Raw genomic sequence first — 21390 nt, 5'->3', positions numbered from 1 at the left:
AGTAAACGAAATTTTAAAAAAGAAATCAATTTCAATGTACTCTAAACGTAAAATGATCAAGGACCTTTTCGCTTTTCCTCCTATGAATGTTATTTCGGTTATATACAGTTATCTAGATTTCTCGGTCCCCGTCTTGACGTGGCTATGCTCAAAAGACCAAACTGAACACTCCTAAGAGCGCATAAAGAGACCAGTAATATTTTTCAAGGCGATATGGAACTGCGGGAGTGTGCTAACAATAACGCTGATGATTAGAAACGGATCATTAAAATGATCCCAAACCATGTCAGCCAATAAGCAGACGCTTGATCCATATGATCTAGTTGACCGAGAGAAGTGTCAAAACTAAGTTGACATTGATAGTTAAACCTCTTATTGGTCAGTCTGTCATTGTCGTTGATGTGACCGGTCTGGTCCCCTTGTGTCCTCCAAGGAGGTGAACTGTATGGAACTATGGACAGGGTGTGACACAGCAAAGCAACGACAAGTTTTAGTATCATCGAGAAATCAAAAGGTAAAATGCCTTCTTTTGATCCTTTAGATTACTCTGCACATGGGTACGTTTCATTCAGTGTCACAGCCATTATACCAGATAAGTCTGTATACTTGTGCGTTATTCCACCGAAAATGAATATACTGTATTATACAGAAGTGGGAAGTACTACACGTTTCAACCGGCATTTCCTGATGGCTCCAACCTATATTGGACTACATTCAACATTCATCACGACACTCTCACTCGATCAGAGACAAGGAAAACATCGAGTTACAAGCTGTAGAATTGATTTCATACTCAGTGACTGAAGGTGACCATATAGCGCATGTCCCCTGCAGACGGAGAGGGATTGTGAACTCAAATAAACACGGATAACACTCAACAGATTCCAGAAAGAAAGTGATGCATATTTCCATTATCATTTTAGAGCAGAGTTAACAGTCTTTTCATTTGGCTTGATATTTTCACATTTTCATTCCCTATTCTCATCTCCTGACCAGCACTTTGTGTACTAGTGCACTTTTCATGATAATAAAACTTTGTGGAATGCTCTTTATATCTTTTATATCGTTGTATGTACATAGTACGTGCTGATGTCACAAAATGTTATGGTCTTCGGTGGCGGCATTGCAACTTTAAAAATTCATATCACTTTTCAGCGGATTGTCCGATTTTTACTCAAACTTCACATTGCGGTAGTTGCTTCATTCACTCAGACCAGATGTACAGGGCGTCCAACAAAGAAAGAAACTAAAACAAAGGCTTATTATGCAGAAGAAGTGGGGTGTATGCATGATTGAGAAAAGAAAAATGTTCATAAAATTTGAACTTAAATGCTCTTTCAAATTATGCATTCGGAAAACCCAATTAGTCAAGTATCTTTGAGTATCATGACTTTTAAATGTTTAATGTCAAAAACCTCTTGCTACAACACACACCAGAAAAAATAAAGAGAAGCATGGATACCTCTTATTTCCAGAAAAAAAAAATCATGCAACAAAGGCTTTTTGGCTTTTGACTTAGACTTTGAGCTCATCAGAGAAAGAAAGAGGTAGACAATTCCTAGCTTATCTGTTCTTCAAAGTATTGTGAAAAGAGTTGTATACATATAGTGGATTATGAGCTGCGCCCATAACAACATGACCACCTGCATGCCCTGTCATGGCAAAGTCCACATGTCAGCGACGGAACGCCTCATGCATGGCAGGGTTGTCACGCAAGATATTGCAAGATTCTGAATGTTGATTTTTAATAACACACCCTATATAGAGATTTGGTGAAATAAGGCTTTGCTTAAGGCTTCTGATTATTTTAAAACTTAAGATGTGCCCACCTCTTTCTTTTCCTGATGTGTTCAGTGTCAAAGCCACTGAACTTAACAGTGTGATAGCAAATGGTTTTTGACATTAAATTTTCAAAGTTATGTACAAACATTGAAGCATACAGGACCTAGAGTATCAACATAAACCATGATAATATAATTTATGGAATCTTTAATTCCATTGCAAGTCATAATATGTAAACTAAATCATTTGCTTGCTCAATCAAGTGTAATAATACAGTAACATATGGCTATGTATGTATATGCCATAATATATATATATATATATATGTATATATATATATATATATATATATATATATATATATATATATATATATATATATATACATATACATATATATGTATACATTGTACTAAATGTCCGTCTTCCATCTCTGACAAAATCTGTACCAATAATTGCAAGAAAGATTGACATGCACTATTGTGATATTAATGATGCTAATACAATGGTAAAACAGTATATATGAGAATCATATGAAAATACATGTAGTCCACATCGTAGAATGTGCAAGTTATGTTAAGTCAAATAAAATATGACGAACTACATAATGTGACTAACATGTCTGACAGTATATAGCGATAGGATTATGTTGGAAAACGTTGATACTATAACTCGCACCATGTTACATCCTTTTGCTTGCCCTCTAATACGCGCAGGTGAAAATTTCGGGTATACATAATTTCGTTATTTCGATGGTTCATTAATCCGAAATGAAATGAGGTTCGTAATTCCAAAGTTTCATGTAAGTATACACACCTTTTTCAATTTCGGAAAACGAACCTTCTTAATTTTCGGAGTAACAAACCTTCGGATAACGATCCTTTTTTTTTTTCATTTTCGGATTATCGAGTCTTTTTATGGGAATAACGAATGCTTCGGAACAAAGAACCTCGGAATATACACCACAAATATTCGGATTAACGAACCCTCTTTCATTTTCAAATTAACGAACATCTATGTATAAGGAATTTTGTGTTTTGGGTTAACGAACCTTCGGAGTAACGAACGGTTTTTCATTTTCGCATTAACGAGCCTTCGGAGTAACGAACACCACCCAAAATTTGTAGGTCATCTACAGCCTTAATCATAGGGAGTGGCAAGCAGACCCATCCCTTTATGCTCCAAAGTAAAGCTTCATCGAATATCATTCCGTTCAATGTTCAATTATTTTATGAGGAAAATAACAAAAGGCCGTACCTCCCCCAATTGTTTGTAGAGTTGAAAGGTAAATAGATCAAAGCTTTACTTACTGTACAAAGTTGGATTTACCCTTGCTCGATCTCGAAGTTTGACATTTATCAACACCTTTGGAATCAAACAGTATATGAGATTTTTTACTCTTGGTTCGCACCCAAAGCTTGCTTCAGTTGGTATATGTTTTTTTTTCTTTTGCAAACTTTGATAATTATGTAAAGTTCAAGGGCGTGTGTGCCCGAGATAAAAAAAACCCATGCAATTAACCTTTCAACAACATAATCAGGGGCGGATCTAGCTTTTTATAAAAAAAGGGGGGGGGGGGTGTGGGAGAGGGGTGTCCCCCGTCCCACAGTAGGGAGAATTTTTGAAAATCTGTGTGTGAAAATGGCGTTTTCTTGCATCTAAAACACCACTATTTTTGGTATAGAGGTCATTGCCAAATTAAAAATTGCAAGTTTAAAAAAAAAGATAAGATTAAAACAAAAAATGGTCCCCGGATTTTTTTTTTTTTTTTTTTTTTTTTTTTTTGGGGGGGGGGGGGGGTTGCAACCCCCCCCCCCCCCCCCGATCCGCTCTAGATAATGTTATCGAATCCTTCATGAACTATAGGGGGCGTTTCTTTGTTGAAATTCATCCCCCTAAATATAGCAATAAGTAACAATTGGCAATGGGGGTTTTGAAAGCACAACCAATAAATACACTCATTCTATGAACACAGCTGGTGTATCTTGGGAAGACGCTAGGAAAGTTATATATTTAGTCCGAAACTAAGAAACATTTTCCAAGAAGTGATTTACTGGAATCCGAAATTTTTTCTTTGTGCTACATTAATACAAAATAAAAGTATCATGACGAAACTACTGATAGTTTTAGCAATTTTCATCATCTTCAGTGTCGCTCCGGCGATTTCCGACGATCCAGAGTTCGTGTATCCGGACGTGTTCAACGATCCCGTCAGGGACGCCCTTCTCTACGGGACTTTTCCCGAGGGCTTCGCCTGGAGCTCTGCGACGTCGTCGTACCAGATCGAAGGTGCTTGGGACGCTGAAGGTAAAGGGGAGAACATATGGGATACATACACCCATGAAGGCGGGAATGTCTACAACAATGACACTGGTGATGTCGCCTGCAACAGTTACGAAAAGTAAGCTGCATGCTTTGATAGTTGTTTTCCCAGTGACACTCACTCAAATCTGTCGGTAACAACCTTCTTACCACAATACCAGATTACAGCAGAACTGTACGCTCTGGCGTTGACTTTGTTAATATGAGTTACGTTGAAAACAAGAAAGGAAGCCGGTATAACGAGTTTCAAATATATCGAAGAAAGTTAAGAAATTTTGAAGTTAACATTTATTTTTCCGCGTGAAGCAACGGAATCGGTCAAATCACACCCATTTAGACAAAAGGTTGTACCTCACCTCCCCGTTTGTAGATATACAGCTTTCATTAAAGTCCTTTCCTCGATGAATCAGCTATATACTAAAAACCTTTTTGATTTCTATTCATCAGTGCTTATTTGTTTGTTTGTTTTTCAATCTATCTTTTGTTTAAATCATTGTCGCTAAGAGTGTCTATCTGAAATGGGAATGAAATACGAATATACATGTGGCTTTAGTGAATGTATCATAGCAATGTATAGAACACATCAGCAAAGTTCTGGGAGAATAGGAGAATCCGTTGAAAAGTTGTAAATTGTTAACGTTTTTGTGCCGCCATGCTTGATTGGAAGACTGTCTTCTTCAGATCGTGATGTCGTTGCAGAACGACGATATAAAGAAAATGCAAAGAGAATACAAATTTCCCAAATTTTTGTTTTGATGAAGAAATATACACATTTCATCGACCTGTCACTGACGCATTAAGGGTAATTCATTATAATTATCATTTCCTCTGCTCTCCGAAAGAGGTAAGTCAAGTGTTCTTTAATTATGCTATGGAAAAGTGAAAATATTCTGATCTTTCTCATAGTCCCTGTCCATGCGTGACGCCATAAAAATGTTGAAGCCTTCTCATCCGGCTATGGTGAGCCAAAAGTTTTTAAAAATCGGAACTTTTGAACATATCGTCTGATTTCCCTAAAACTTCGCTAATTTGTCCTACCAACATTACTGCATTCCCTCAGCCCACATTATTATTATGATTATGTATTAAACGGCCAGTATGCGTTTATTCTTTGTTCCTGTTACCAAGCACTCTATATATATGTTGTACATTATCATCTTCCATCCACGGCTGTACTATATGAATGATACAGTTCACATAATTTTACGCTGCCAGCCCTGTTTCGAAAAAGATGTTATATTAGCAACTCTACACCTGAAAAAGCATGCTTCCCGTGGTATAACAGCCAATCAGGGAACTGGATTCATGTCGTTACCATGACAATTACCATTCCATTAACTTTCAACAACTCCGCAACTCCGCATTTCTGCAACTTCAACTTTTTAATAAAATGGGGCCGAGATCTATATCATGCCTTATGGAATATTGTTTATAGACATAAAATCTCACCCTCTCCCATTCACTGAAAAGGCATCAAGGATACGGACTTTAGGTTTGTTACCTTCATATGCATGAAAAAAAAAAACATGTTTCGGAGGGTCAGCGTAGCGATAATAGCCCTTGAGTAAAATATCTCATTCTTATGGCCGTATTTATAATGCCACAAGCTAATTTGGTTGCTTGCAAGTCTTGTGTAAAACACTTAACTTTCTTGGGACTTATGGGAACGCTCACACACACACACACACACACACACACACACACACATATATATGAATGATATTTACAAAGAAATCTAGTTAATTTTGGGTATCATATCACAAGTGGAAAATAGAACGATAAACACCTGTCTTGACGATACTATATTATAAAGTTCCAAAGTCTATGAGAACAAACGAGACTGACGGACATTTGGAATTTTTATTACCGACATACACTCAAAGAAGTGTACGTAAAAAAGGCGTTTGGGTTTTCGGAAGTAAGATAAAAAAGTCGTTAAAATGTAAATTTTCACATGTTTCTACACAACAATACGGTAATTACATTTGCATAATTAATCATGCAAATGGGATAAGAACATACCAGCTAACAACCCTTTCATTTTATTCATAAAGACAAATAACTTTCATGACTTTGTTTTTTGCTTGTTGTTGTTGGGTTGGTTTTTTTTTTTTTTTGCTTGAATTGAGTACCTTTAATTTTCCCTTTAAAACAATCACCGCGTGCGGCAAAACATTAACCCTAGTTCTTTACTGCAATGATGATTAACATTCTTGAAATGGAAATTATTTCTTTGATAAGATTTGTGGAAAAATGATGGGGATTTGTAAGACGGAGTATGACTTTATGTAAGAAAGGGGTGAAATTTATTCAATAATTCTCTCCCTCTCTCTCTCTTTGTGAAGCTTTTTTAATGCTGTCTCTGATTTAGCAGTTTGAAATGTAAAGTCAACAAAGAATCGGATCCCCTGCATGCTCAGTTAGATTTGATACCAAGAGAGTTTGGTTAACATTTTTTTTTTCTAAAACTCTTGTGATCATTACTCATGGGGGTAAGAGTTGGTAGTATTGCTTTGAATTAACAGTCAAGTGCCAAAAAAGAAAGAAAAAAAGTTTGTCTCTTTGGTGTGATGGAACAACATTCATGTAACCGTTTAATACCGAACAGCATTTTATACATGTACTATAGTACTTCTAACAGTCAGTATAATAGGGCACCGAAACAACGAGATGTTGGTCAACTGAATCATGTCTTGTCGTAGGTCTGTAAAGGCGGAAAAGGTCCTTATAGGACAGTATAATAAAAAATTTATGATCCATATCTATACGTTTATTACGCTTATCAATCAGTAAACATTAGGTCAAATTACTTTACGACGGCAGAACGTCGTGACCCCTGAGTGGATGTGAGCTATTTTTAGCTTCAACAGGCAAAATTTAAATGATAATTATGAAGAAAGTGGATTGCGTAAGAAGGAGAATATAATAACTTTATGGAAAAATGCAAAGTAATAATCGATATCAGTGCAAATAAGAATTTTGGTCTTAACCTTAACGATTCATATTGTTTATATAATATCATATGTTTGTTCATTGTCTTGGTTGATTAAAGAGTGATATTTTGACAGTTGACGGGGATAAATGTATAGATACCGTTTCAAAATGTTTAGAACGATAGTTACATAGGAGAAAGATGAAACATCAGATTGAGACTGTACATAACTTGTGAATAAACAAAGACTATATTGACAGGATAAGTCCACTTGCTCGCAGCTTACAAAGATGATGCATAGTTGAAAAAACCAATTAACATGCAGATGTATGAGAAACAATCCCTATCAGTCTCTAATTCATGTCGTCTATTATAGTCAGTCATGACGTTGATATAAATGTATAAACGTGAACGGTTCCTCTTCTTCGCTGGCATGCTAACCCTCACCATTGAAGCTTGTAATGGTCCACTACTTTTCCTCATGACATTCAAATGTCCTAAAAAATATTGCAGTTTATAAGATTAGTTGATGATTCCAATATGTTTCACTCCCATTTCAATCCTTCTGAACATATTACAAATTAGACAATAAACTTACTCAAGTAAGTGATTGGATGAAAGATAACAACTTATGACTCAATTTTGGCTAATTACTTGTTTTCAGTAATACCTATAAAACTGTCCTTCCCAGCCCAATATTGTTAGATGATATTCCCATAACGAAAGTCACTTCAACTAAATTCCTCGGCGTCTCTTTAGACAATAAAGTTTCTTAAAATGTTCTTATCGATAAAATTTGTGAGAATGGTTTCCGTAGTAGGCCTATACAGGGAAAATAGCTCAACTCAAATATGTTTTACCAAGAGAAAAGTTCTAAATGCTTTATTCCACGTCAATCTGTCGATATCTAAATCATGGTATTTCAACATTTCTCAACAAGTTCTTAATACTTCAGAAAAAGATTCTTTGAATACTCACCCACACTATACCACTCATGTTCACACTATAATGATTTATTTATTGATTACTGATATATACCAGATGCAACTCTGTCGACTCATGTACAATCCCCATGGCAATAATCTTCAGCATTCCACTCAGTGTTTGTTCTTAACAATTCAATACATAAAAAGACACAAGACAGTTCAGTTGTATCCACCTATCCTTATATCGAACACATTTTTTTTTTCTTCCAAAAACTCTTGTTCGGGCTGAAATTAAATGTTCAGTAAGTCTTGGCACATATAGATTCAAGTTGATATAAGTGGTTATTGAAACATTGAATACAACGGACTACTATTACCTTAAATTCAAGTCCAACGACTTCCTACACTCCTCTTTTGTGAGTTTCTTTTTTGATAGATAGTCTGTATTGTAATGTACTTAAATGTTGAATTCCATGTCGGTCACCTCGTCACATATCCCATTTCATTTTTGTCCTGCGTTGTTGGCTTTATTTCTTCTGGTTTTTAAGAATAATTCTGTATTTGTGTTCGTGTATATATATATATATATATATATATATATATATATATATATATGTGTGTGTGTGTGTGTGTGTGTGTGTGTGTGTGTGTGTGATTTCGTCCCATTGCTTTATTTGGACCTCTTCCTCCTTTCACTCGTGAATCTGAGTGCCCATTCGCTTACTTTGATTCAAATGCTTCTTATTTCATAAATTATCACTACACACACACACACACACATACACACACACACACATGCATATATATAATATATATATACATTATGTATGTATTTCTCTTTTTGCCAAGGGAACTTTCTAATTCTAGAAGTTTTCCTTTTCTTTTCTTTTCTTTTTGCCAGTTTTCTCCATTCCTTAAAATTTAGTAATATCTTAACTCGTGCATTGATTTCTCGAAGTTCAAAGTAGTTGTATCATGACTGTGTATGTATTGTTTCAGTTTGCAAATGTTTGATATTCAATTCATGTGCATATCTATATTTATTGTACTATCTCAATAAGTCTTTTTACCTGCTTGCACTTAATAATCATTGTTACTTTGTAATAATTTGTATTATTTAGATATGGAAAATGAGTGAATCTTATGAAATGAATCAAATTCATATTCAACTGACGGTTAAAACGCACTATCTATGAGTCACATAAGACGAAGAAAGTTGATGCTGGAAATGAAAGATTCATGTCAGCCAGTCATGGTTGGAGTAAGCACTTTCACTTTGTCACACACATTGCATTACAGGTATGCAGAGGACGTGGCTGCAATGACATTGATGGGACTCAAATACTATCGATTCTCGATATCCTGGGCGAGAATCTTGCCCGATGGAACCATCAACAACGTCAACCAATTTGGCATCGAGTATTACAACAACGTCATCAACGAACTCGTCTACAACGGGATCACACCAATGGTGACGCTCTACCACTGGGATCTCCCTCAGGCCCTGCAAGACATCGGAGGATGGGACAATGAGGACGTCATCGACCACTTCAACGATTACGCCAACCTGTGCTTCGAGAGGTTCGGTGACCGTGTGAAATTCTGGATCACCTTCAACGAGCCTTGGATCGTCTCGCTGCTGGGTTACGGCGAGGGTACGAACGCCCCTGGAATCAAAGATATGGCTTCCACGGTCTACAGGGTGTCTCATAATCTCATCAAGTCTCATGCTAAAGCCTATCACACCTACAATGACACATACAGGAGCTTGCAGGTTAGATTTGTATTCTGACTTCAGTCACCCATCCATCCTACATCAGGAAAAAAAAAGCAAGTCATATAACAACCAGTGGCAGAATAACAACTTGACAAATAACGTCTTGTTTGTTTGTTTGTTTGTTTGCTTTTGTTTTTTTTTAATCAGGCCACAATACCAACTGCAATGATTACCAGCCATATCAAACCTGTGACATTCCCAAAAAAACCCCTTGATATCCACTTTGTGCATGTAACAACCACGTATCGGCATCTTAGAACTCATGATCTATTTTCTCTTTACAGAATGGTTCAATTGGCATTACCCTGAATTCAAACCATGCTGAGCCGTGGAATAAAAGCAACCCGTCCGACGTTGAGGCCGCTGATCGCAACCTCCAGTTCAACCTCGGCTGGTATGCTCACCCGATCTTCATCAACGGAGATTACCCCGAGGTGATGAAAGACAAGATCAGTAGAAAGAGTGCCGCCCAGGGCTACAACGAGTCGCGCTTACCTGTGTTCACGGAGGATGAGAAGGCCCAAATCAAGGGTACTAGCGACTTCTTTGGCCTCAATCACTACACATCTAATTATGCCGTGGACAACGGAGAAAACCTCAATAGCAATCCGAGCTATTGGGAGGATTCAGACGTCGGAACGTGGCAGGATGCTGCCTGGCCCTCGTCGGGTTCATCATGGCTCGCGGTGTGTCCCTGGGGAATTCGCAACCTGCTGAAATGGATCCACGACGAATACCATATGCCCATCTACGTCACCGAGAACGGCGTGTCGACCGCCGACGTCTACGAGCTGGACGACGTGAGCAGACAGAAGTTCTTCCGTGCCTACATCAACGAGGTCTTGAAAGGTTTGTTCAGTGATTGCAAAGTCAATGTTATTAACTGCAATTACATTTATGTATTTCTGAATTCGAATGTTTTATGATGCATTTAATGATAAGATCTGTAGTCTTGCACAGTCATGATAAGTGGCCGGGCCAATAATTCGAAGGAGCGAAGTGATCTACTAGTTTTCCTCCAAACTGACTTTAACATTATTACTACGGACATAACTTGCTTGACCGGGCATCAAAACTAGAATGGCTTTCGCTGTCACAGTCACAGAAAAACAACAAATCAAAACAAAGCGAAAAAAAAACCCACCAACCAACAAAGACAGACGTAGCCACATCAAGGCCATTGAATTTGTAGGAAAAAGGCATATGATATAATGTATTGTGTTATAAAGTTATTTTCTATATCCTCCCTTGATATCATACCATTTAGCCATCAATATTGATGGAGCTGACGTCAGGGGGTACACTGCCTGGTCGCTCCTGGATAACTTTGAGTGGGCAGCGGGTTACAGCGAACGTTTTGGAATGCACTACATCAACTTCTCCGATCCGGACCTCACCAGGCAAGCCAAACAGTCGGCAATCATGTACAGCGAGATCGTCGCTCAGAACGGATTCGTGCCCGAAAACCAGGGCTCGACTCCGTCCATGGAGACTGTTATCATGACTTCATCAGGGGGCGGTACTCCGCCCACGGAGCCTCCTGTCACGACTACATCTGGGGACGTGACTCCGCCCACGGATCCTCCTGTCGACATGACTACATCAGGGGACGTGACTCCACCCATGGAAACCACTGATGTCATGACTACATCAGGGGGCGTGACTGTCAGGGCGTCACTTTTCAGTAGTGTACTTTTACTACTTCTTGCGCTCTTTTGAGTCACATTTAATCTATAAAAAGGGCTGTTAATCGAAAGTGACTGCACTGTAGAGATAAACGACATAGAAACGTAAAAGATTTTGTCAAAGCATGCTGGATGTAGCACATCCACGGTCATAGTGATAGGTGTACAGGCTTTGGCAATGGTTACAGTCATTAAAAATCGGCAATTCAAATCTGACCAGTGATCGTGACAAATCATGGCTTAAATTTGTATGTACATGAACACGTGTTTCCTGTGTATTCTGTAAGTTGTTTAGGCTCGTCTGGTACGAAATAGATAATGACTAGATTTACTGTGTGTTACGCAATAGCAAATAAAAGATAATCAATAAATGAATAATGGCTGAAAATACATAATTAGTAATATACACGTATACATCAGTCGTAAATACATGGGTATATATTTTTATGCATGAAATAAACAGCAGACATACACCATGTGTATACATGACTGTAAACATGTATACCAATAGGCCTATATAATGCATGATACTATGTTTACATTTTTTTGAACTTATAGACAATAAACTTTGAATGATATCAGGCAGACGAATTTAAGCAGAATTCCTTGTTTTTATTTCTGTATCATACAGAACTGTATTCATTTTGTGCTTTTCCATTTAAGACCATGCAAATTAGGAGTTATTGCAAGATAAAGGCAAAACCTACATAATAGCTAATAATGAAATAAAGAAGAGAATTGGAGCGAAGGAATAACATGGATACTTTCAGATGTAACTAAATTTGGATCAATAATTGCTTTTGCACACTTGTTATTGAAAATGTCACATCAACAACAGATTCTTTTTATCGATTTCACGCAAGTCAATTTCCTATATCTACAGTAATTTCTTCCTGAGAGTGGCAGCAGATTAATATGATAAGAGTACAGAAGAAATAGATGTACCAGACATCGCAGAGGTGCGCGGATGACAACTGCGAACCATATTTTGCGTAATTTCCTTTTCTCTTTTCGTTGAAGATAATTTATTACAAGCGCTTATTGTATGGTAATGACGGACCCTACATAATTCTCACGTCTGTTAATAAAAGAAACCAAAGGCCAAATATAAAAATGTGGATTGAGTAAAAGAATAAATATATTAGAACACATCAATTAAAATTTTAGGACAATTGGACGAAAGTTTGGGAATTATTGAAGTTTCGGTGCCATAATTGAATAGATAAGTAGTACTATACTGTTCATTTTATGACGTCATTTAGAACAACATTAAAGAAAATATAAGGTGAAAAGCGATGACGCCACCGAATAAACTTGAAAACTTGCATTTACTCAGTTCACATATATTTTGGCTTTGGTTTGTTATTAGAATCTGCAAACTGTATGATATGAAAGCATTACGCGTACAATGTCTTGTTCATTATCCTGATGTATGTATGTGTGTGTATGTGTGCGTGTGTGTGTGTGTGTGTGTGTGTGTGTGTGTGAACAGCTCAGTGCGATTCAGTTTTGTGAGGATGAATGCAATAGGCAAAAGTGAGTGTTTTTTTTTTTGGGGGGGGGGGGTGAGAGGATGGAGGGGTAACACATATCACTTTATATGGTGCCAATTAATGATGTCGGATAAACCGGGCATGTTAAGGCTGTTAGAAAAATGTGAAATCGAGTGAATAGATCTCTTTGAGGGTTCCATGACATTTGCTCCTGCAAAATGTCATTGCTCCTATGAAATATCATTACGCTTAGACAAACATTTAGTGTTGAGGCCGTGGTGGGAGTGGATATGTTCACACGCCGGCGACAAACATATTGTAGCAATATACGAAGCCTACAAAAGAAAGGGAAGGCATAAACGCTTACAAACATAAATTCTGACCAACAACATAACCCTAGCTTTAATCCTATTTATCCTCACATTAAACTATTAAAACCTGATAGAACCCTACGTTCATTGTAGAAAGTATTGCAAATTTGCTAATAATGTATAAGAAAACAAAATATGATTTTATCACTAGATGGTTGTTTATTATCTTTATGTGTGTGTGTGTGTGTGTGTGTGTGTGTGTGTGTGCGTGAGTGTGTTTGTGTTATTGGTGGTACGTGTGTCTGTATGTCTGTCATCATTCTGATGGCCATCGACAAACAGGGGATCACGCGTTCTATATTTTGCTTGTGTTATCCTATCATCCTAAACTCACTTTTAGATTCAACCAACATTTGCTGTCATGTATAAATTGTAAATAAACAATATCTTACTACCAAACAGAAGTAGCATGTCATGGCACATCAATATCTCATAAAATAATTACAATATTACGATACACTTATGTAATCATTATCATAGTATCAAGTCAGAGATAGATAGACAGAGAGAGGGAATGATAGCGCACTTTATTTCCATAATGTTACCATGCGATGGTATACAAGAGCAATTACTGGTATTGCAGGAACAGGATCGGAGTCTCATATCAACAAGGTATAGTTCGAATATTTTCGCATGACTATAGCTGTGATAAGATCCTAGAAATGTCCTAAATTACGTGTGTTTTCCCGTATATCGCCGATTGAAGAGACCTCTTATACTATGTTGATACATAGTCTTCTTCACCATAGGGGCCTAACCATGAACTCACACAAAACCAGAAGTTTCCATATCGTCGTCGACCAAACGAACTGGTGAAACACGTGATATAGGGACAAAATTATCAAAATTTGGTTTTCACATTATGTTGTACATAGCCTACTGAACTCTAACTTTTGGTCTCAATGCCGGGAAAATCGGGTGTTTTATTTGCAAAAACAAAAAATGACAATAACAATAACAACAACAACAACGAAGCACCAATACGGTCACATTCCATCGACCAAACAAACCGGTGAAAGCGCCTATTTCCTCTGCTGCGCGCGTCCTGTCGATACCAGTCCCGACTCGCAGCCGTTCAAACGAACTGAATGAATGGAATCGGTGTCGTCAATACGAACTGTGAACGAAGTCTGGAAGGTCTTTCTATCATTTTGGTTTTATGTGCGATAATCACAGACGTAACTGTTTTCAAGAAATGATATAAGATGTTCTTTCATGATTTATTCTGTGTTAATCATCTCGGGAATACATTATAATATAACTATAGGAATATATTTGCTACACGTGTATAGCTACTAATGCTCATTGGGACAATCAAAATTTTTAAAAACATTTCACTGTAACTTAAGATTGTAATACTTTCAAAATCTCACTCATATCAACTGATTACACTGAAACAATGATTTCTGCGTTTATCACTTAAGTCCATCACCGCATATTTCGTTTCGTTTTTGACAAAAGTGTGACCAACACGGTAAAAAGAAAGGAGTGGTAATTATGTTCTCAAGACTTTGACCTTTAAACTATATTAGTTGATACCGTTATCTCATCTCACTGTCATCGACCAGGCTTGGTCCATGTTAAGGATTAACACAAGATACTTCCTCTTAACATTAAGGGCAAGAATCGCCATGCATGATGTGCACGTAACTGTAAACAATAAACAACTTTGATCTTCCTTCTCTTACGTAGATGTTCAAAGATTACGTTTGACGCGTTTATGCCAGCCGTTTCTGCCATGGGAAGATTACTCTAACCGCCATTACAATGTATTTCGTTTGAGTATTGTACATGTACATGTATATACACTGCATGCATGTTTACTTAAAAGAACTCCCCCCTCCCCCCCCCCCCAAATATATATATACATGTATAATGAAATCATATCAAATAGTAATTCATCTTAACAAAAGTCGTGTTTTATTTTGGAAAGGGAGCAACTTGAAATGTCCTTAATCAAATTAAACTATACAGGTATTAGAAGCAGGCAACATTGGTGAGAGAGAGAGAGAGAGAGAGAGAGAGAGAGAGAGAGAGAAGGGAGAATGGAGAAGGGAGAATGGTGAGGACATCACTGATACAATACATGTACTGAGTATACAATGAGGCAATAGCTGTGCATGTGACGCGCATTATACTTCCTTTTTGTAGCCTTGAATGCTGAAAGGCTGCATAACAGCGGTTTTTAGTGCCTAATTCCCCATACAGGTTCGTTATTCCGAAGGTTCCTTAAGCCGAAAATGAAAAAAAATAGATAAAATCGTTATTCCGCACACACACTCGCATAGACATGTATGCAGTAGGTACGTCATGGATATACGCACACACAAACACTCACAATATTGTACAATAACAATTTTTACTGGTATAATTGATGAAAAAGCGCGCCGGAACACTTCTGGTTTTTGTTTTTGTTTTTGTTTTTGTTTTTGTTTTTGCTTTGTTTTTGGTTTTTTTTGTTTGTTTGTTTGTGTGTGGTTTTTTTTTTGTGTGTTTTTTTTTTTTATTTATTTTTTTTTGGGGGGGGGGGCAAAATCTCGATGGGGGCACTTATGTGACGATGTGAGATCCTCGGCGAGGGTGTGGAAGGGAGAACCCCCCCCCCTCCCGTAGGGACCTTTTGTAAAACAGCTATAGAGTAGAAAAGTCGCGTCTATAGAGCATTTAAAAGCAAATTTCTAAGGAATGAAATATATGAAATAATGAAATGAATGAAATAATTATGATATATATGCAAAGGACTAGGATTATAACATACGGGGGATACATTAATGTGACCGTGTGAGATCCTCGGCGAGGGAGCGAAGCGACCGAGCGGACTTTTTGTAAAAGCAGAGTACAAAAGTCGCGTGTATAGAGCATTTAAACCAAATTTCTAGGGAATTAACATATAAAAATCAGTTTGAAGGACTATGATCATAACATACGGGGGGGGGGGGGGTACATTTTGTGACGGTGTGAGATCTTCGGCGAGGGAACGAAGCGACCGAGCGGGGGAGGGCGTGGGAGGGGGGATCACCCCTCCCACGGTATGGATTTTTGTAAAAGCAGAGTACAAAAGCCGCGTTTATAGAGCATTTAAAAGCAAATTTCTGGGGAATTAACAAATAAAATTCAGCTGGAAGGACTATGATCATAACATACGGGGGATATACATTTTGTGACGGTGAGAGATCTTCGGCGAGGGAACGAAGAGACCGAGCGGGGGACTTTAGGGACTTTTTGTAAATACAGAGTATAAAAGTCGCGTTTATAGAGCATTTAACAGCACATTTCTAGGGAATTAAACATAGTGAAAATTCAGTGGGAAGGACTATGATTATGACGTATGAAAACTCTTCATTTTACTACAGTGTATAACTATAATGGGCAGAGCGAGCGAGCCACTTTGCCATTCGTCTGAAATGTATTCATTAAAAGCTTGGATCGCATTGTTCGAGCAATAAGAAATATTCTTATACTGCTAAAAAGCAGAGAAGAAAAGGAAAAATGTAAGGTTTACTAAATGTATGTTTCAGATGGCATACTCGACTGTACTGTATACAGATATAATAATGTATATTGTTAGTGTATCATGCAATATGTAATTTTTGCATTTTCAGTTATGAAATTGACATCTTTAGACAAGAAAAATGTCTTTGTTGTTCATTTTGGTCTTTAAATAATTAATGAATTATTTGTTACAGGGAGCACTTGGGGGGGGGGGGTGGGGCAAAAACTCGTTTTGCCCACCCCCAAATAAAATGCAAGTGCTTCCCCCCCCCCTGCCCCCCCCCCTGCCCCCCCCCCCACTTCCGGCGCCCTTGTTCAACTCCTCATTAGGACGAGTCACGCATGAAGTCGAATTACTCAGAGGGGCTAAGAAGGCCACTCACAGGTAGGAAAGAAAAATCACAAAATTAATGATGACATTGTGCTGATCATCACCTTTGAAAGGATATTCTGTGTACGCCCCAGCATCAAGATTCGCTATATTCACTTCCCATCCTTCTAACTGCTCGACATAAACGGTGACCCCCCCCCCCCCCCCGCCCCCACCCCCACCCCAACCCCACCCCCGTCCTTCCTGGCTTCGCAATGCGCAGGTGTATAGTATTCAAATTTCGGATTTACGAAACTTCGGAATAACGAATATTAGTTCGTTTTCGGACAATCGATCCTTTATCGGAATAACGAACCTTCTACATAAAGGCACCAAAGTTCGAATTAAAACGAACCCTGTTTCATTTTCAAATGCAGGAAAATCTTACTATATTATATACAATAGGGAATTCGTGTGTGTAGAAATAACAATGCAGTACAGTAAACAATGCAATACAATACAATACAATGTAATACAATACAATACAATACAATACAATGCAATGCAATGCAATATGATACAATACAATACAAAATGTTCAAACACTCTTTAAAGCGCTTCAGAATTACACGAGCAGAACATTTCATAAACAAAATTCGGAATAATGAATTAAAGAATTGTGACCAACCCTGAATCCATCCGCGACCGAATAAGTCAATAATGATTAAGTGCATAATCTAGTTTATGTATGAATTCTCTGAAATGGCTCAAGGGGTCAGGAAACTTGGCATGCACATATCCTATACACATGAACTTTGCCTGACAGTGATTCTCTTTGGGACGTTTTGGGTCATGAGGTCAGAGGTCAGAATAAAATATTGCAATTACTCTATCAACATTTTCATGCAGAAATGTATTTCCCTATTTTCTCCTTAATTTCAAAATGACCCAATGTATACTTGGTGCATACGTTACTGCACAATGATTTTGCTGAGAAAGATTTGGACCATGGTGTCAAAGGTCAAGTAAAAATCCTATATCAGTATTTTTTTTCTTTTTATGAGTGGCTTAAAGCGTTCCCATTAAATTTGGTGTTGCCATTAAACTTGATGTTATCAGGTAGTGACCATTTTATTTTGGAGAAAGTTATAATTCAATTCAATTCAATTCAATTCAATTCAATCATAGTTTATTTCCAATCAACGAAAATCAAAAACATAGTACAATGTATACATGTCATTAAATGATATTGTTCAAACGCTTGCAAAAGATTCATGTAATATACGAGACAAATTATAGAACAACATATATGTACAATAATAAAGAGGAAAACTGTACAAATACTACGTGGGCGAGCGGAAAATAAATTCGATCATGGAAATGGAAATTATAATGGGACATAGGATCAAAGGTCAAGGGCACACTGTGGCATATAAGGTGGATGAAGACTCCTGACTCCCAGTCGGAGGACCCGAGTTCGATTCCCGCCCAGTGCTTGTTTTTGGACATGATGTTTTCACCCACAATGTCCCTCTCGACCCAGGTGTATGGGCACCTGGCAACGCTAAGGGTAATAATAATGGCAGGGCCCTCTGCTATAGAGCAGTGGCAACACTGAATAGGCTACTCTGGATGAAGAAAACCTTGCTATTATTATTATTATTATTATTATTGTTATTATTATTATTATTATTATTATTATTATTATTATTATTATTATTATTATTATTATTATCATCATCATCATTTTTGTTATTATTATTATCATTATTATCATTATTATTATTATTATTATTATTATCATTATTCTTATTCTTATTCTTATTCTTCTTCTTATTATTATCATCATGATTATCATCATTATTATCATCTTCATCATTGAGCCTAAATGTCAAACAAAACGTGGTACAATTATATATTTGTAACCGTCCAACATATTTTGACCTGTGCCATCAAACATCCAAACATGGCATTAAATATTTTGCAAATCATGTGAAACTGTCGTATGCTGTAGACCTATTTAGAGAATAATACAATAAAGCGGAGGCATATCACTCGCCTTAGGGACATTTCTAGTTTTTATCAGTAAAACCATATGAGAGCTAGCGATGTTTACTAATAGTAAAGTACTAGCCGAAAGGAAAGAGCAAAGTTTAATGATGAAGGGGGACAGAAACGGCAAAAGGGGGGAAAAAATCAAGCTCTTCATAGATGGCGCTGTTACACAGTGTACCCGTAGAAGAATTAACGGATTCCGCTAGAAACTTAATGGAAGAGCTCTGATCACGTCTTGAGCTATCATTCAAAGGCATTGACCTCTGTTCGCTTGTATGGATTCTAAATTTACCTTTCTGCCTTAAAAATATCCTATATATTATGTTAGAAGAGATGCAATTTCATAAACATATGTCCAAGTTTATTAGAGTGAAACAGATAGAAGCTCTATCGAAATGTCTATTAACGTGAAAATCACACAGAATTTCAAGTTTCACATTGGCATCAGTCGTAAACATTTAGTGTTGATACCAGCAATAGAGGTAATGATGTCATAAAGTCATAAAACTCGCACTGATATCATATGTAAATAAGTCTTCAATGTTTCCTTTCTAAAAGCGAAATCAAGAATAAAAGCAATTTGTATTCTTGGTACAAAATCGCTTATACGTTGTAACATTCTGTCACAGTAACTTGGGGGAGGGGGAGGGGGGAGCTGGGGGAAGGGGAAGAATTTTAAGTTTGGAAATTATTAACCCGAAACATGAAAGGGGCGGATCCAGGATTCCCGTAAAAAAAAAAAAAAATAAAAAAAAAGGGGGGGGGGGGGGGGCTTTACAAGATTTTTAACAAGTGTTTTGTGCGCCCCCGCCTGGATCCGCCACTGCATAGTTTTCTATGATTTTGTGTGTGCGTACAATTTCCTGGTGTGCAGAGTTACCGGGTTTTAACATCTCACAAAATAGGGTCTGAACACGCTTGGATGCGACCGCTGGAACACCTCAGTGAAAACAATAAAACTTCACCATACTTTTATGTCAGAGGTTCATTAATTCTTTCAAAAAGGGCAGAAGTATTGTATGAGGTATTTTGAGGTGACTTTAACCAATTTTAAAGTTGGTCTGAAGAAAGTAAAAGGAGGAAAAAGGGAGGCAATTGGAGTCAGAGATGACATGAGCTTTCATACTGATTGCCATTACTTTCTTAGCTTTGTTTGGGCATTAAAGCATCTGACTCGCAGTTTCACACCATTTTCTTTAGGAAATTCGTTCTTTTGGATTTGGTCCTATATTATCAATCATATCAATTCAATCATTGTAAGTCGTGTCGAAACGACCAGAATTGAAGTGGTTATATCTTAATGTAGAAAAGGGAACTCGACAAGGAGACCCACTTTCTCCATTGTGAATATAGAAGCACGTCATGATTGATTTTATTTGATTTGATTTATTGGTTCCTGTATTATCATTGTACATTCGCAACGATAACTTTATAAAAGGAATTTGTTTCGACTACAAAGGGGTAAAAGAAGTATTATTTGATTTGATTTGATTTGATTTATTGGTTCCTGCATTATATCATTGCTCGTGCAGAAACATACACATGTATTATACATTGTTGGTGCCATACATATTATAATATACATAAACATTAATTGTTAACAAAGTAAGTTTCTTCATTGCCTTTACAATGTACAACAAAACATATCAGCGATGCAGTGAATAATGTAGAAGGGCTACATTAAGCATTGCTTGATTTGCATGCAGCCCTCGTACATAATACATTATATTATTATTATATAGGAAAATAGGATCGAGGGAGGGATGACTTGCATAGTGATAAGAAGAAAGGGGAAAGTAAGGGAGAGGTCTGTCTGCTTTCGCTAAATGTTTAGACAAAGTTAGGTCACCTGGATCACCGAATAGTAAAGCATGGCAAAGTATTTTCTCATCGAGGTACATGTGAATAGTTACAGGTCATGGTCGGTTACATAACATTACGCAATAAATTTCGGAACGGCGATATTACCACGAGGGAATTTCATATACAATACAATTACAATGACATTGTATAAGATCACTGATATCCAGAGAGCAGCATTGTCTTTACAGCTTTCTTAAAAGAGTACATAGACTTTAGAGTTCGAATTTCAGAAGGAAGAGAGTTCCAAAACATATGATCGGGTCCATGTGTGTCTGATATATTTCAGAGCCATCACCGTTTTAGGATTTTGTAAATGAAATTTATCAGATTTCCTCGTGGGATAAGAATGTATGTCCTTGTTAAACTGAAATAATGACAAAAA

At 37.2% G+C, this 21390-nt stretch overlaps 1 protein-coding gene across 1 annotated transcript; it reads left to right on the top strand.

The window, feature by feature from the left end:
• The first annotated feature begins 3887 nt into the window (after positions 1-3887).
• LOC139745620 (cytosolic beta-glucosidase-like) lies at positions 3888-11458 on the top strand. The gene is made up of 4 exons (XM_071656022.1): positions 3888-4183; positions 9262-9736; positions 10024-10588; positions 11007-11458. Exons 1-4 carry the CDS (start codon positions 3888-3890, stop codon positions 11456-11458), a joined length of 1788 nt encoding a protein of 595 aa, XP_071512123.1.
• The last annotated feature ends 9932 nt before the right edge of the window (positions 11459-21390 follow it).

This window comes from Diadema antillarum, unplaced genomic scaffold (assembly GCF_040938485.1).
Source record: "Diadema antillarum isolate AM-2024a unplaced genomic scaffold, OU_Dant_1.0 seq00001279_RagTag, whole genome shotgun sequence".
In the NCBI taxonomy this organism is placed as follows: domain Eukaryota; kingdom Metazoa; phylum Echinodermata; class Echinoidea; order Diadematoida; family Diadematidae; genus Diadema; species Diadema antillarum.
This window is presented reverse-complemented; position numbering and strand designations above follow the sequence as displayed.

What these genes read in the sequence shown, in the direction of transcription:
- LOC139745620 (XM_071656022.1), top strand. Translation starts at nt 3,888, where the DNA reads ATGACGAAACTACTGATAGTTTTAGCAATTTTCATCATCTTCAGTGTC. An exon ending in ACACATACAGGAGCTTGCAG is followed by an intron (nt 9,737 to 10,023) that starts GTTAGATTTGTA and finishes TTCTCTTTACAG; the next exon opens with AATGGTTCAATTGGCATTAC. An exon ending in CATCAACGAGGTCTTGAAAG is followed by an intron (nt 10,589 to 11,006) that starts GTTTGTTCAGTG and finishes CATACCATTTAG; the next exon opens with CCATCAATATTGATGGAGCT.